This window comes from Lissotriton helveticus, chromosome 12, assembly GCF_964261635.1.
Source record: "Lissotriton helveticus chromosome 12, aLisHel1.1, whole genome shotgun sequence".
Taxonomy (NCBI): domain Eukaryota; kingdom Metazoa; phylum Chordata; class Amphibia; order Caudata; family Salamandridae; genus Lissotriton; species Lissotriton helveticus.
Window position 1 is genome coordinate 365887297 of NC_136073.1, and position 15719 is coordinate 365903015.

The window sequence follows — 15719 nt, forward strand, 5'->3', positions numbered from 1 at the left end:
CAGAATCCAAGAGCATTCGGGATGACTTGGTGATTGTTGATCTCCAGTTACAGTGAGCAATCACACCCCTCAGTCGTCCTTTTTATTGACTCATACACTGCTTTTGCCACCATAGATCATGCCATCCTAATAATAAAAGAAAACAACTCAAAAGATTGTATTAGTTGTACAATGTTAAAGGATGTTTTTCTTCCGTGAAGATAGCAGCCAACAACTACTTTTTGGCCAGATGTTAATTTTTCCGAAACAACTCAGCTGTTTGAATTTATACACACACTGTGATGACATTCGATTAAGTTATGGAGTCTGTTCATCAGTCTGTGATTCTAGGTCTACTCAGAAGTGTTTCACCTTAAATCATGCCAGAATGTGCCAGCATTAGCAGAAGTTAAGAATGGACAAAGTGGAGATTTTGATGGTAGGTCTGCCCTCTAGATCAGTGTCATTCTTCACCCGACCTTTGCGTGGCAGTTTTCCTCGATTACTTCCTCCTGTCAGGTGCTTACTTGTTAGGATTGATTGTGTTCTATAAATGGATGCTCAAGTGTCATTAGTTGTCTCAACCTGTTCCTTTTATCTTCGCCACTGCACCCTGTTTTACCCTTCTTTAGCCTTGAAGGGCAGCTCCAAGGCCATTGGTGTGATGATGCTATCAAGACTTGACTACTGTAATAGCTCTTACCCTAAATATAGAAACATTGTTGATGCCAATCTCCAGTCGATTTAATATCAAGCAGCCAGGTAGACATTGAGCGCACTCAGGTTTTTTCTTCGACAGCCATCTTGAAGGCGGTCCATTGACTCCCCATACATACATCTGTAATCTTTAATGCACTCTTATTCACTGCACTCCAGGTGACAGACAGACACATCCTCAAGCTTCGTTCACTAGGACCTCTCGATTATCACATGTTCCTTAATTCTACAAAGCCCGTTCAGGTGGCCAAAGCTTTTCCGTTTATGCTCCTAGCTTATGGAACATTCTCCCCAATAATCTTCAACATTACGCAGAACTCTTTTTTTATTCATAAATATTTTACAAACTAAAAGCTATTCTCTTTCACTAATAGTTTTTTTGTTTTTAAATCAATAATGTTTTACACCTCAGCGTCATTAAGCGGTCAGTGCACTTTATAAATGCACGTTGATGTGTAATAACAAAAAAGGTTACCCTGTAGCGTCCAGTGGTACTTTATTGTCTCTGCAAATCTGTATGGTTCCTATGACATTTCACACACGTTGTCACAGTTGTATCAAGGAAAAAAGCTGCAGTGTCATAACATCATCTATACCAATGTAGCTGTTAGTGATAGGGGTGCTCTGTTATGAGATTATACCATTTTAAATAGGTGATTTAGATTGGGCTTACAATAGGTTATTTATGATATAGATTAGCAGTATTTTTAGGCCTTTATGATACTTTTTAATGATATGACAGTGCATACTTGACAAATTACAGCTTTATTTGGACATCTACGGCACTTTTGCAGCATAAGAAAGCTTTTTGGTTTATAACCCGTTTATTTAGATGATTTTATGTACTATCTAAGCAATAGCTCTTGTGATTATGACATTATTGATTAAATCCTACGCGTTGTCATGCATGGTGTCAATCAGAGGATGCGTTTGTTACCCTTATAAGGCTAAATGTGGCTGGGCTCTACAAATAGAAACACGACAATGAATAAGCCCACAGGTCTCTTTTTAATGTCTTCAAACAACAAATTGCGACTCACCTAATTAAATGCAATATGACAAATACATTTTATTTACTTACGTTTTTGTTGTCAAGCAAACTTCCTAATGCAATGAAAAGGTAGGGGAAGATGTGGAAGTCCTTGACTAATTAGAACATTCAAAGAAAGAGGGTGTGTGTCCATCATCTTCTTTTCAATAAGTGTTGGTATTTAGGAAAAGGCAGAGGCCATCTCTTGCATTGTGTCGCTAGTGAGCAGCGCACTGGAGTGAGTTATGATTTTATAGTTTACAATAATTGGTACATTGAGAGTTTTTTTTAAGTTTTAGCTCGTAACCATAACAGCTCTCCATCCAAAGGTGTTTTTAGGAATTTTTCTTATTTTCTTCAAATCTATATTAAACTTAGTCATTGCCCATAACATTCAGAAGCATACATTTTAAAATTCTAAAGTTCGTTTTTGGTTTTGGTTGGTATCAGTGATGTTCATGCAACACATTTTTTTCAAGGATATGTTTTGTTTTATATTTATGATGCTTGATAATCCTAGTAGCCAACCATAATGTACCTGTTACAGAGTTAAGGTTTAACCCCTCTACTTCTCATTAAATCATACATAGCATTGCAATTACAATACATTATGAAAACTGATACATGCGAATCATAATATCGATGTATAGGAAATTAACAAACTCATGGAACACATCTTCTGAGCAGTTTACCCCTATAACTGAGAGCATTCTTGATGAGATTAAGACGGTCACATCAGTGTTTCCCATGGAGACGTCCTAGAAGGAGAAGTTCAAGATGCTCACATTTGCTCAGGTCTTGTCTGCCCTCGACCCGCAAAACTGGTTGGTAGCGTTGGACCTGCAGGACGCCTATTTTCATATTCCCGTCCTGCCGGTCCACTGGCATTACCTGCGATTCATGGTAGGGCAGGAGCATTTTCAGTTCACAGTGCTCCCCTTTAGCCTTACAAGCGCCCCTTGGGTGTTCACGAAGGTGATGGCGGTGGTCGCAGCTCATCTGCGCAGACCAGGGGTTTCAGTCTTCCCCTATCTCGACGACTGGATGTTGAAAGCGGGCTTGCACAGTCGTCTCCCCCTCCAGACTACGGCCGACCTCCTGCATTTGCTGGGGTTCTCCATCAATGGGCTGAAGTCGCATCAGATTCCCTCTCAGAAACTCCTCTTCAACCGAGCAATTCTGGACACGGCGCAGTTTTGGGTCTATCCGCCCGAACAGCGAGTCCGGGACATTCGGGCTATGATTCAGATCTTTCAGCCCTCGTCCCGGGTTTTGGTCAGGTCAACCTTGAGGCTGCTGGGCCTCATGGCATCCTGCATCCTGCTCACCAACCATGCCAGATGGCATATGCGGGCTCTGCAGTGGGACCTGAAGTTCCCTGTCTGACTACGTCCAGATCTCGGAGGGCACTGCACAACATTTGCAGTGGTGGCTCACGAATCATCATTGGGTCAGCATCAGATCTCTTTCCCAACTGGAGCACATAGTGCTGACAGATGCGTCCCTCCTGGGATGGGGCAGCCACATGGGAAAGGCAGAGATCAGAGGCCTCTGGTCTCCGGCGGAGTCCCGGCTCCATATCAGCCTTCTGGATCTTCGGGCGATCCTTCTTGCACTGAAGGCATTTCTTCCCTCTGTCAAGGGGAAGGTGGTGCAGGTGTTCACAGACAACACCACCGCCATATGGTATTGCAACAAATAGGGCAGGGTGGGGTCGTGAAATCTATGTCAGGAGGCTCTGCGCCTCTGGACACGGCTGGAATGTCAAGGCATTTCATTGACGGTTCATCATTTGGCAGGTTCTTTGAACGCCAGGGCGGTCGTACTCAGCCATAGGTGCATGATGGATCATGAGTGGCATCTTCACTCAGAGGTGGTGCAAGGTCTCTTTCAACAGTGGGGAGAGCCTTGGTTAGATCTCTTTGCCACCGAAGAGAGCGCGCAATGTCAGCTGTTCTGCGCGTTGGAATTTCGATTGAGGCACTCGCTCTGCAATGCTTTTTGTCACGAGTGGAGCTATGGTCTGTTGTACGCCTTTCCGCCTATACCACTTCTGCCCAGAGTGCAGAAGAAGATCAGGCGCCACCGGGCCCAAGTCAATCTTGTGGCACCGGACTAGGCTTGAAGAGTTTGGTATCCCGAGCTACTCGGTATGAGTGTAGATCCCCCGATCCGACTGCCTCTTCGGGAGGATCTTCTGTTGCAGCAGCAGGGGACGGTCCTCCACCTGAACCTGTCCAGCCTCCACCTACATGCATGGAGATTGAGCGGCGACAGTTGTTTCGGTTTGACTTGCCTCCTGAAGTCTGTGATGTCATTCTGGCAGCCAGGCGTCCCTCCACTAAATCGGTATAACCCTGCAGGTGGAATACATTTGTGGCATGGTGCATAGCAAAGGCTGTGGATCCCCTAGCTGTCCCTCTTTCAGAGGTCCTTTTGTTCCTTCTTTCTTTGGCCTGGCAGGGTTCTGCTCTGGGCACTATCAAAGGCTACCCCTCTGCGATCTCGGCCTTTCTCAGGCTTCCTGATCAGCCCTCTCTTTTCAAGTCCCCTGTTGTCAATAGATTTCTCAAAGGCATTACTCACCTTTTCCCTCCTGTTCTGTTTGTGATGCCACAATGGGACTTGAATCTGGTACCTACTTTTTTGATGTACGCTCCCTTTGAGCCGCTCCACAACTGTCCTCTTCATTTGTTGACTTTGAAGACTGCTTTCGTGGTTGCTATCACCTCCACTAAGCGTGAGTTAGCTCCACTCTCTTTCTTGTAAGCCTCCTTTTCTGTCAGTCCATCCGGACAAGGTTGTGCTCTGCACTCGTTCTTCCTTCTTGCCAAAAGTGGTCACTGCTTTTCACATTGGGCAAACTATCACCTTGCCCACTTTCTTTCACCTCCGCACCCTTCCAGAGAGGAAGAGAGGCTCCACCGTCTGGACCCAAAACATGCGCTCTCCTTTTATCTGAACCGCACTCAACAGTTCCGGGTGGAAGACCAGCTCTTTATTGGTTACGTGGGGGCCAAGAAAGGCCGGGCTGTAAACAAGAGGACTATCTCCTGCTGGGTCGTCTTGTGTATCAAAGCCTTTTGTTATTCTATGGCTAATAAGGAACCTCCGGTGGGGTTGCACACCCATTCTACCAGGGCGACAGCAGCTACTACTGCATTGCAACGTGGTGTCCCCCTGCAAGACATCTGTAAGGTAGCCACGTGGGCCTCGCACACACTTTTACTAAGCATTATTGCCTTGACAGTCAAGTCGGAACAGACGGCTTCTTTGGCCGTTCTGTTCTCCGTGACTTTCTGGTGTGATCTTTGTTCGCAGACCCACCACCGAGGTTGGTTTTGCTAGGGTATCTATTCTAAGGTAAGGAATCTAACACCTCTTTCAGATGCATGAGTTACTACTTGTATAACGATATATCTGTAAGAGACATTAGTTAGTGATGGCTTCCCTACCGCCCCACCCATCCTCCCCGTTCTGCGAACTGATTTCTAAGGTTAAGGTCATCACTTTCAGGGCCCTAGTTTCAATGCACCAGTGGTCAGTATCTTGCATGGCTCTGCATTCCTGGCACGGAAAGTAGTGTACAGAACTGACGTCAGGGCACGGGGGTGCGTCTAAGTAGCTCCAGCGATGTCATCTCGGCGACTACGACACCAGCGATGTACGCGGAGCCATACGACGACGCCTACCGACGCGCAGGGGTACTGCTGACGAAAAAACTTTCCGGATCCAGTCTGAAGCCTGGGGATATTCTAAGGTAAGGAATTTATCACTAACTAATGTCTCTTACAGATATATTGTTACACAAATAGTAACTTGTGCTTCACACATTGTCCTATTTTACCATTGTCCTATTATATGTTATGTTATGTTATGTTAAGGGGATTTTGTATAGCGCACTGTCACCGGAGGTATCATGGCGCTGAAAGGGTGCTGAGGAAACAGAGGGAATTTAGCGGGATTGTGGGAAAAGCCAGGTTTTTAATGATTTGCGAAATTGAATGAGAGTACCGGAAGTCCTAACTGAGAGGGGAAGAGAGTTCCAAAGTTTGGGGCCGAGAAAGGCAAATCTTCGACCCCCAGATCTACAGAGTTTGAAGGGAGGGACCACCAGAAGATGTAAGTGAAGTGATCTAAGGTTACGTGAGGGACAGTAGGGGCAGATAAGGGATTTCAGAAAGGCGGGACAGGAACCAGAGAGAGATTTGAAAATAAAACAGCCAACCTTAACCACTTGGCTGCTAAGGGGTGTGTGCGAGGTCCATTGACTTTCCATTGAAATCAATGGAAAGTCCATGACGAGTTACCCTTGTCATTAGCGCTGAAGGGGTTAAAGGCAGCCCTTAGGCTAACCGGGAGCCAGTGTAGCTTGATAAGGAGGGGTTTGGCGGACTGCCACTTCGGAATCCCGAGGGCCAGTCTCGCCGCCTGGTTTTGAATGACTTGCAACCTATTGATGGAGCATTTGGGCAAGCCATGATAGATGGAATTTGAAAAATCCAGGCGGGAGAGAACAAGGGCCATGATGACTTGAAGCAAGGCATCGGGAGTAAGAAGGTAGGCCACCTTCCTGATCCTGCGCAGTTGGAACATGCAGGAGGAAACCACTGTCCCCACCTGCGGCCCCAGAGAGAGCCCGGCGTCAATAGTGACCCCGAGGCTTTTCACCGAGGTTACCGGGGAGGGAGGAGAGCCAAGCTCTGTCGGCCAGAAATATGGACCCCAGTGGACGGCGCTCCTACCCGGCAGGAGGAGCTCCGTCTTACCGGGGTTCAATTTCAGCTGGTTCTGACACATCCACTGAAAGATATGGGACATGACTGCCTGAAAAGTAGGAATAGAAGAAGGAGAGTTTAGAGAGAAAATGAGTTGTAGGTCGTCCGCGTAATTGAAGACGCGGACGTCCCACTGCCTCAGAGAAGAGAGAAGAGGGCGAAGATAGAGATTGAAAAGAAGAGGTGATAGAGAGGAGCCCTGAGGGACCCCACAAGGCAGATGTTCCCTAGGGGCCCTAAATGTACCTAGGCTGAGGGACTGGGATCTCCCCATAAGGAAAGATTTCACCCAGGCCAGCGCCAGGCCCTGGATGCCGGCCTGTTCGACACGGTGGAGGAGGATGTTATGGTCCACCGTGTCGAAAGCGTCCGACAGATCTAGTAAAACCAGGGCCTGGGAGGTACCCTTGTCAGCTCCGTCTCTCAAGGTGTCTAGGACAGCCAGGATCACAGCCTCCGTAGAATGACCATGGTCCTATTATACCATTTGGCTGTCTTTACCATGGTCTCCTACACCACCATCTTAGAGTGTCTTTGGGAGACTGGGGTAATGAATCCATGTCTGGCAGTGTCTGAAATCCATACTTAAACATTTTCAAAGTGGTTCCCTCGCTTCGATTTGACATGCCTCCTGAAGTCTGTGATGTGATTCTGGCAGCCAGGCGTCCCTCCACAAAAACGGTATACGCCTGCAGGTGGAACAAATTTGTGGCATGGTGCAGAGCAAAGGCTGTGGCTCCACTTTCTGCCCCCCTTTCAGAGGTTCTCCTCTTTCTTCTTTCTCTTGCCCAGCAGGGCTCTGCTCTGGGCACTATCAAAGGCTACCTCTTTGCCATTTCAGCCTTCTTAAGGCTTCCTGATCAGCCTTCTCTTTTCAAGTCGCCTGTTGTAAATAGATTCTTAAGGGGCATCACTCACATGTTTCCTCCTGTTCCTTTTGTGATGCCTCAGTGGGACTTGAACCTTGTCCTGACTTTCTTGATGTGCGCTCCCTTCGGACCACTTCACAAGTGCCCTCTTCGTCTTCTAACTCCTAAGACTGCATTCCTGGTTGCCATCACCTCTGCCAGGAAAGTGAGTGAGCTCCAGGCTCTTTCTTCTAAACCTCCTTTCCTCTCTTTCCATCCGGACAAAGTTGTCTTGAGAACTCGTCCCTCTTACCTGCCCAAAGTAGTCACAGCCTTCCACATCGGGCAGTCCATCACCTTACCCACCTTTTTTACGCCTCTGCATCCCTCGATAGAGGAAGAGAGGCTCCACCGTCTGGACCCAAAACGTGCGCACTCATTGTACCTTGATCGCACACGCCAGTTACGGGTGGATGACCAGCTCTTTGTTGGTTACATGGGCGCTAAGAAGGGACAGGCGGTGCACAAACAAACCATTTCTTGATGAGTTGTTTTGTGCATAAAGGCTTGTTATTCACTGGCTAAAAAGGAGCCTCCTGTGGGGCTGCGTGCCCATTCTACTCGGGCCACGGCGGCTACTACTGCCCTGGGTCGGGGAGTCCCCTTGCAGGACATCTGTCAGGCAGCTACGTGGGCCTCGCTGCACACGTTCGCTAGACACTACTGCCTGGACAGCCAAGTCCAGAGTGATGGCTTTTTCGGCCGTTCTGTTCTCCAGGACTTTCTGGTGTGATCATTGGTTCGCAGACCCACCACCGGGGTTAGTATTGCTGGGGTATCTATTCTAAGGTAAGGAATCTAACACTAACCTGTTTCTTTCAGATGCACAAGTTACTTACCTTCGGTAACGATATATCTGTAAGAAACAGTAGTTAGTGTTAGATTCCTTACCGCCCCACCCATCCTCCCCGTTCTGCGAACCGATATCTAGGGTTAAGGTTCTTCCCTTTGAGGGCCCTAGTTTCATGGCACCAGCGTCGGTTTTTATCATGGCTCTGCGTTTCTGGCATGGAAAAGCTGTGTATAAGAACTGACATCAGCACGCAAGGGCGGCGTCTAAGTACTCCGACGACGTCATTCCGGCGCTAACGACCCCGATGACGGACGCGGAGCCGCAGACGACGCCTACCGACGTGCAGAGGTACTGCTACGCAAAACTTTCCGGATCCAGTCTGACGCCTGGGGATATTCTAAGGTAAGGAATCTAACACTAACTATTGTTTCTAACAGATATATCGTTACCGAAGGTAAGTAACTTGTGCATCAGGCAAAACTAAAATCTATGAGCTCACCGGCATTTGCTGCTGTGGTCAACTCATATTTTTGCAGCCGTTCGAGTGTCCAACAACGGCAGGCGTACCCCTTTATTTAAATCCCTGAAAGGGGTACGGCAAGGTTGCATTTTGGCCCCCACGCTTTTCACCATCTATATTAATGGCCTGGGGGCGCACCTGCGAGGCCTGGGCACGGACGTCCCACGTGCAGGAGATGCCCATATTCCGGCACTCCTGTACGCGGACGACGCCGTGTTGATCGCCCGCACGGGTGTTGGACTTCAGGTTCTTCTTAATTCCTTTGGCTCGTTCATGGAAAATTTGGATCTTAAGGTCAACGTGTCCAAATCCCACACAATGGTTATGGGCCGAGAGTGTATGAAGAGAAGACATAAATCATTCTTTTGTAGTGGGATTCCTGTTTCCGAGGTAACCACATTCCCCTATCTGGGAGTGTTGTTCGATCAAAAAGGCACCTGGGGTCCACAGATAAGCGCAAAGAGGTTAGCAGTTACTAGATCTGCTTCTGCACTCTTGGGTTTCGCTGGCAAGTTGGGTGCCAGGCCCATGGAAGCGATGCTGAAGATCTATAAGAGTAAACCTGTTGCCATCGCCTCATATGGATCACCTCTGTGGGGGTATGTAAATCTTGACCCCATACAGAGAGCAGAAAACAGATTCTTAAGATCTCTCCTCTCTGTGCCCCAGTCAACCCCAACCTATTCCATCCATAAGGAGGTGGGCTTGCCATATTTGTCGGACTCACTAAGTGTAGCACCCTTGATCTTGTGGTTGAAAATGTGGTTAAACGCCGACCTTCCACTGAATCATAAAATTTTGAGGGACGTTCAATCACTGGATAACCATAGTAAAATCCCATGGCTGGCCTACCTAAGTAAATCATTTAAAGAATTGGGCCGCCCAGAACTTTTCCTCTGCCCAGAGAAAATTAGGGCTCAGGACATAGCCTATGCAAAAAAGGCTTTCATAGAAGGGAAGGAAGCATGCCGTGAGGTAGCTGAGCTGCAGAAACCAGCAGTTAGGGCTCACTATCTATTGGTTAGCGTTCCTTATTTGGCACCTTATCTCCGCTTTGTAACAATCCCTTACCATAGGTTTTTATTAACCAAATTTAGGTTTAATCTTATCCATTTTCACCTAGGTTCTTTTAAGGGATGGCAGAAGCCAGAATTAGCCGCCCCCTGCAGTTGCGACCATTTCTCTGTGCAGGACACAATGCATTTTGTCATGTTTTGTAGTCTGTATCATGAGCAGAGGAAAAAATATTTGCTCCCTATACTTAAAGAAGCAGGGTTCACACAGGTGCGCCCTGCGCTGCTCTACTTACAGCTTATGACAAACCCACGCACAGCGTTTAGTCTCGCACATTTTTTAGTCGCCGCTGCGAGGGCGAAAGCTGTTGGCCAATCTCCGCCCTAAAAGATTATTTCTTGTAATGAGATTACATGTATCTTCTTATTTATAAATGTTTCATTTTAATCATGTAAATAGTATTTATAATGTACATCAAGTTTGAGGCTTTTTAGATATTAGGAAATTTAATTATGCCTTTTATGTTATGTTTTATTGCTTTTGTCTCTTTGTATGACTTTGAATAAGTCGAATAAAGATATTCTGACTGACTGACTGAACTCATATTATGATACTGTCTACGGATCACAACTTAGACAACAGCCATATCTCTGGCACGCAATCAGAAGGACATGCTTACAACAAATCTTGGCTGCAAGGTTAATGTTTTAATCAAAATGAGGGAGATGGAAAGCTGATCCATTCAGTTTCCAAGGTACATACAATAATCAATTGGGAAAGGATCACTTGTCCTGTACAACCTTAGGTATCTTGCAGGAGCGGGGGGGTGCGTCCCAAATTAAAAGACCCTCATGCACGTGATGGGTATGTTGGTGTTGTAGCGGTGTATCTTGGTTCTCCGATTTTTAATCACGTGTGTGCATAATCATCAGGTCGATCAGGTTATGCAACCTCCACCAGGAGGTATTGACCCAAGGTTGAAACAGTAGTGAGCCAGTGATAAGGAATCATTAAAAAGGCCCGGAAAACCAGAAAGTGACTTTAATGAGTCTGGGTTCGGGTCTGGTAAACTCTAGTCTAGTGCATCTTAAGATACTTTTTATGAGCAGTGGATGCACTCAGAGTATGAGTAAAAGGATTTTGTGAGAGGGAGGGAAGTTAAAAATTGGTCGACATGTTTCTGCCTCTTACGCCTTGATAGGACTTATAGGCTTTCATCAGGAGCGTTATGTGAATAACGTGAAGGTAAGGGGGTGCGGTCAAGGTGCTCCAAATAAAGTGATAAGGAATAGGTATATTAACCTGTCTCTTGTTTTGAATGAGGTCACAATGTGCCTGTAAGGAAAAAATAAACACAATCGTCTTTCAACACACAAGGGAGGGGGTACAAGGGGATACACACCAAGCAGAAATCTGCTTATCAAATCTATCAGTTGATAGAATTTTGTAACAACTAAAAAATGGCAATACTTCATTAGGCGGCTGCTATCAATGGCAATGTCAACTCTCTCTTCAAACTCTCCATACTCAAACAGAGGGTAATAGCATGCTCAGAGGTAGGTGCTGCATGCATGTAGTCACAGCGTTTGTACAACTGTAAAATATATTGTGGTTTTGACCCCGTGTGATTCTAGGATAATACACTTCCTTCTATGTCATTGTGAGGTAATCAACACATATAGCTCTAACTTTAACGAGTCACACGAAGAAAATCCATGTGCAATATCGTGCCTATACACACGTGTTCTTTCATAAACGTGCCCCTAACAGACAACAGTCTGTTCTCCGCGAAATTGCATATTACCTCGCGTGTGTGTGTAACGCGCTCCAATCGGGTGAAAAAGGCTTTCAGGAGGACTAGACAAAGGGAAAAGGTATAATTAGAGGACGGTTCAGTACAATACTTGCGGTTGTTGGACTGCTCGACCCCCAGTCGTGCTACCTATTGCGTCCTGTCCTGGCGTCCTCTGTGAACGCGCTGCCTTCCTTGACCCGGAAACAGAGGCTTCTGTTTCCGGGTCAGTAAAACCATTGGGAATGATTCTGATTGGTTCTACTGTGTATCACCATGACAACCTTAGCTGGCGGTCACGCTCTTCTCGGCATAATTTTCATTAGTTCGTGATATGCTCAGGAGCGGTATATGAATACCGAGTAGGTACAGTTCTTTGAGAAGAATTAATAAAAAATGAAAAGAGGGGTGGCTAAGAATTTGCCGTTGTCATTGTGGAAAGTGAAGGCTTATTGTTTTTACAGCCTGTATGCAGCGATTGTCAGTGTTCATGTGTGTTTCAATGAGGAACATAGACTCAGCGAGGTAATGTTTTTGTGAATTGGTGATCCATTGAGCTCACATGGCGTCTCCATTTGTGGGATAGTCACGTTATTTACGTGTTATTCGAGTCACAAATTTATTGTTTTATCATAGGGTCTCCTGTCTGGATGATTTTTTAGGGACAGTCTTTAGTGTTCATGTTTTAAGATAGGGTTCATTCAGTTTGTCCAAATTGTTTATTTCCTATTCAAGCTGAGCCTGGGGATATTGTCATTCAACCCTTCACGGTCGGTTCCCAGTCTATGTACCCACCTCTGCTCCTTCTCAAACAGGATTTTTTCGGCATTCCTGTCTTTATTGGGTAAAGTTTCTAGGATGACCCAGTTAAGATCTTGAGTTGTGTGGCCCTTTTCTAGATAGTGATTGGCCATTTTCGTGGTGCTCTTTTTACATTTCACGTTGCTTCGGTGTCCGCAAAGTCTTTGTTTGGCTTTTCTGCACGTCATGCCAATATATCTAATGTTGCAAGGGCAAGTAATCATGTAAATCACGTGACTGGTATTACAATTGGTGTGGTGGCGTATGGTCCATTTGAACTCCGGTAGTAATTGAAGTTCTTTTGTGGGTCTCGTGAGGCTACAAACAGAGCATGAACCACACGGATAGTGTCCTGTTACCTGGGGATTCCCCCATGGATCGGTTGGTCCTCTTTTAACCTCGGTGGTGGTCTGGTATGGACTAGGATGTCTTTTAGATTCCGACTTCTTTTGTTTGCGAACCTCGGCTTCAGCCATGACAGGTTTCCTGATGTCAAGATGCGCCAGTTCTTGTTTATAATTTTTTTGACGTTGTTGGTCACTGGACTGTATGTGGTTACGCAAGTGGTGACTTCCTCAGACGTTGATTTAGGTGTAGTTTCACGGAGCGCCTCCCTGTTCTGATTTCTGGCGCGTTTTTTACATTTATTTATCACCTTCTTTGGGTAATCTCGGGCTTCCAGTTTTCTGCACAGGTCGTCAGCTTGTGACTTGTACTCAGTGATGTTACTGCAGTTGCGTTTCAGCCTCAGAAATTGGCTGTACGGCAAATTCTCCTTCAAAGGGCGAGGGTGGAAGCTCCTAAAAGAGAGTAGGCTATTTTTAGCAGTGGTTTTGAAGAACGTACGGGTCTGGAGAGTTCCGGCCGCCGCATAAATTGTTACGTCTAGAAAGTCTATGCTTTTCCGGTCCGCACAATATGTGAATTTCAGACATTCGTCTCTCTGGTTGAGCCAGTTGTGGAACTCAATTAGGCTGTTTTTATCCCCTTGCCAGATGACGAAGATGTCGTCTATATACCGTTTCCAGAACAGTATATGACGACGATAAGGGTTGTTGTCCTCCTTCAGAATGTGCTGGTCCTCAAAGGTGCTGACATAGAGGCCTGCCACTCTCGGGGCAAAGGTACTGCCCATCGACGTCCCGTGGCACTGTAGGTACAGGGTATCCTTGTATTGGAATTTTTTTTCCATGAGTGCCAATCGGCAACATTCCAATACAAAATGTCTGGGAGTCTTGTAATTCCAGGTCGAATTGAAGAGTATACTTTCAAGAGTATCCATGGTTTTTCCCTGTGGAAGGCTAGTATACAGGCTCTCTACGTCGAATCCGACCAGGAGCATGGTGTTGGGAGAGTATTCGATGTCTTGTAACTTCTTGAGTAGATCTCTCGTGTCTCGTAAGTACGTGGGGGTCTTTTGGACCAAGGGTCTGAGATACTGGTCTGCGAACTGCGACAAGGGTTCTAAAAAGGAACCTATGCCCGACACAATCGGTCGACCGGGTGGTGGTATTCGTCCTTTGTGTGTTTTCGGTAACGAATAGAAGTAGGCGTAAGAGGCAGAAACATGTCGACCAATTTTTTACTTCCTTCCCTCTCACAAAATCCTTTTACTCATACTCTGAGTGCATCCACTGCTCATAAAAAGTATCTTAAGATGCACTAGACCAGAGTTTACCAGACCCGAACCCAGACTCATTAAAGTCACTTTCTGGTTTTCCGGGCCTTTTTAACGATTCCTTATCACTGGCTCACTACTGTTTCAACCTTGGGTCAATACCTCCTGGTGGAGGTTGCATAACCTGATCGACCTGATGATTATGCACACACATGGATTAAAAAGCGGAGAACCAAGATACACCGCTACAACACCAACATACCCATCACGTGCATGAGGGTCTTTTAATTTGGGATGCACCCCCGGCTCCTGCAAGATACCTAAGGTTGTGCAGGACAAGTGATCCTTTCCCAATTGATTATTGCAAGGTTAATGTGCCTACAAACAAAAGAGCTGAACCCTTAATGGCACTCCGTTTCCTTGATCACTAAGTGCAGACTATGTGAATATCAAATGACAACTTTTACCACTTGCTGTTCTGCTGTCCTGCCCTTTTGAATGCTTGCCATAACTTGCTAAAACCTTTGTTCCTTAAAAATCGGATACAAACTTGCAATGAGGCCACAAACTTTGTTTTTAATATAGTGTATCAATAAGTATATTTTTCTGTTGCAAGCTGCTCTTAAAGACGCCGATAAATGTATTAAATACCCTAACCATTACCGTAAAGCACCACAGACTTTAACTGAGTCCTGTAAATACGAGATACAACACGTCAGATTTGCATGCCTGTAAGCACAGCTATGTACATTCAGTCTGTATGGCTCTGAGTAAATACTCACTCCCAGATATCATCTGCCCTTTTTAGCCCCCTGGGAGGCAAGCCCTATTTATTCTTCATTGAAGATCTCACGTACCGTTATAGTCTGCACACTTTCTGGACATCAATAATATGGTCTTCTTTTTTATCCTGCCTATGAAATGGCAATTTCATGTAGCCTACAATGAAATTGATCAGAATGTTTAAGGTCTTGCATATAATTTATTTGGTCTCCTTTTACGATTCTGTACATTAATTGCAAATTATTTTAATTAAGCTATAAAGGATTTTGACTCATATAGGCCAGTGCATTAGGCATGATGTATGTTCAGATATATTTAAATCACAAAATAGGCATGTCTGGTAAATGCTAATAGTGAGCAGGAACAAAGAAGTGTAACATTCCAAAATTATGTTACATTCATTGGTGGAAGAGCATGATTGGTATGAACATAATCTATAGAACCATGATACTACGGACAATTGTTTCCTGTGTAATATGTTTTTTCTCTCTTTATTTCCAGTTGAAGAATTAGTTAGCCCCAAGGATATTGATCCAGTACATCGTTATGTGCATCCACAAGATCAGCGAAACGTTAGCATGAGATATTCAAATCAGGTAAAGGTTTATTCTCACCTAAAGTAATTTTGGGTTTTTAATATCTTTTCTGAATTGATGACCTTTACCTATTGCTTATCAAGATTTTTAGAAATTGTCTAGAAGAATATGATGAGGCATTGTCTAGTAGGTTGTGTGTGATGATACTAACCCTGCCACAAATCGCCTTATCCAAAGGACACTGTATATGAGACATGGTAATTGTTCTGACACTGAATTCAACTTAACCCGATGGTGTTATCAGAAGAGGATTTTGAAATTTTACTTGACACTAGATACAAGTGATATATGAAATATCTAAGGCTGCCAAATCTTTTAATGCTATTTACATTATTTATTTCAATATTTTATTACACACGAATCACGTCAAGTCTAGATTCAGAGCACTGT

General features: G+C 45.2%; 1 protein-coding gene across 3 annotated transcripts in view; it reads left to right on the forward strand.

The window, feature by feature from the left end:
- The window catches only part of PHKB (phosphorylase kinase regulatory subunit beta), a 1437099-nt gene that overhangs the window by 940822 nt on the left and 480558 nt on the right, over nucleotides 1–15719 (forward strand). For all 3 annotated transcript variants that reach the window (XM_078669366.1, XM_078669365.1, XM_078669367.1), the window contains one exon: nucleotides 15235–15329. In XM_078669366.1, coding sequence (XP_078525492.1) covers nucleotides 15235–15329 — 95 coding nt within the window. The remainder of the gene's footprint in view (nucleotides 1–15234; nucleotides 15330–15719) is intronic.